Source organism: Capsicum annuum, unplaced genomic scaffold (genome assembly GCF_002878395.1).
Source record: "Capsicum annuum cultivar UCD-10X-F1 unplaced genomic scaffold, UCD10Xv1.1 ctg56853, whole genome shotgun sequence".
In the NCBI taxonomy this organism is placed as follows: domain Eukaryota; kingdom Viridiplantae; phylum Streptophyta; class Magnoliopsida; order Solanales; family Solanaceae; genus Capsicum; species Capsicum annuum.
In genome coordinates this window covers 1-1,264 of record NW_025865304.1, presented here as the reverse complement: position 1 = coordinate 1,264, position 1,264 = coordinate 1, and the positions used below count along the sequence as shown (strand labels likewise).

Here is a 1,264-nt window from a genome sequence, read left to right as displayed (position 1 = left end):
GTGGATATACAATTTTGTTAGACCCGAGAAGGTGTGAGATGCAATTTTTCCCTTACAGAGCCCAACAAGATTTCGCAGACAACTAACTTCCAGACTGTGGAAAGATATGCAGTGTGGGTCTGTAGTTGTATCTCTATCAGAGGGAACGTTGACGATCCATTCTATCTCATGACACCAAGAGATGTAGCAGGTCAAGCCTCTTGAAGAAGTAGTCCGTGACAGAAAGTTGTCCACAAAGCAGCTACTCAGCCCATGGCATTTGCTAATCCCTAGAATGTCAATGCCACGTGGAAGAATAATTGATGTTGCTGCTTCAATGGTGTAATCTCCTACAATCACTCTTCTCTGTTTCGGTATGCAGTCATCAAAGTCACGATCAATATATACTTGCCCCACCAATATGGTATACCACAAATCTTTCTCATAGTTATGGAGACTACTCATGAACTTGTGAAAGCTATGCAAATCACAGAACCTGCCTCCGAATACTTCGAGCAGTTCCAAGCTGGCCAAGTCTTCAACTGGGGCATTCACGCGTTCAGGAAGATTGAGGTATTGAAGCCGGGGAAGTTTAGTTAATATCTCCTTTGGCAGTTCATCGAGACGTGTTCTACCCATATCCAGAAATTTAAGCTTGACTAAGTTTTCCATGCCTTGAGGTACTTCCTCAATACCAGTGCGAGATACATCTAACACCCTCAGATTTTTGAGCTTTCCCAGTGGTGGCACAGATTTGAGCCGTCTGCATCGTCGAAGTGAGAGTGCTCTAAGACTTTCCAAGTTAGAAATGCAACTCGGCAAATCCATAAGCTCAGAGTTGTCGCTCAAGTCGAGTACTTGGAGGTTGTTCATGTACTGAAAGAAAGGACCTGGGATCATTGTGAAATCACATCTGGACAAAATCAAGGTTGATAATGTGGGGCAATTGGGTGCCATGTCGTCAGGGATTCTCTTTATCTTGATTTGGTAAAAAGAGACTCTATCCAAATTGGGCACCCAATCCTGCTCCTCCAACATTAGTGATCCTATTCCAGCCCTTACCAGGTACCTTGGTTTATCAGTTGTGATCTGCAATGCCATTTCTCTTAGTAGATCATGCATCCTTACCGCTTCATATCCCGTGTCGTAATCAGGTGCTTCAAGTAAGCAGAGCTTGACTAGTTTATTCAATATGGTATGGCCATGGTTAAACTCATCTTCCCTACTACTTCCCTTCACCAGTCCCTCCATTATAAATCGGCCAATTAGTTCATCTCTACCAATT

At 43.4% G+C, this 1,264-nt stretch overlaps 1 protein-coding gene across 1 annotated transcript; it reads right to left on the bottom strand.

Moving 5' to 3' along the window:
• Positions 1-3: 3 nt before the first annotated feature.
• LOC124893282 (probable disease resistance protein At4g27220) lies at positions 4-1,258 on the bottom strand (the record flags this gene model as incomplete). Its single annotated transcript, XM_047404323.1, is given in 1 exon segment — positions 4-1,258. A coding segment is annotated over 1 exon segment (1,227 nt), but the record flags the coding sequence as incomplete, so codon positions are not given.
• Between the last annotated feature and the right edge of the window lie 6 nt (positions 1,259-1,264).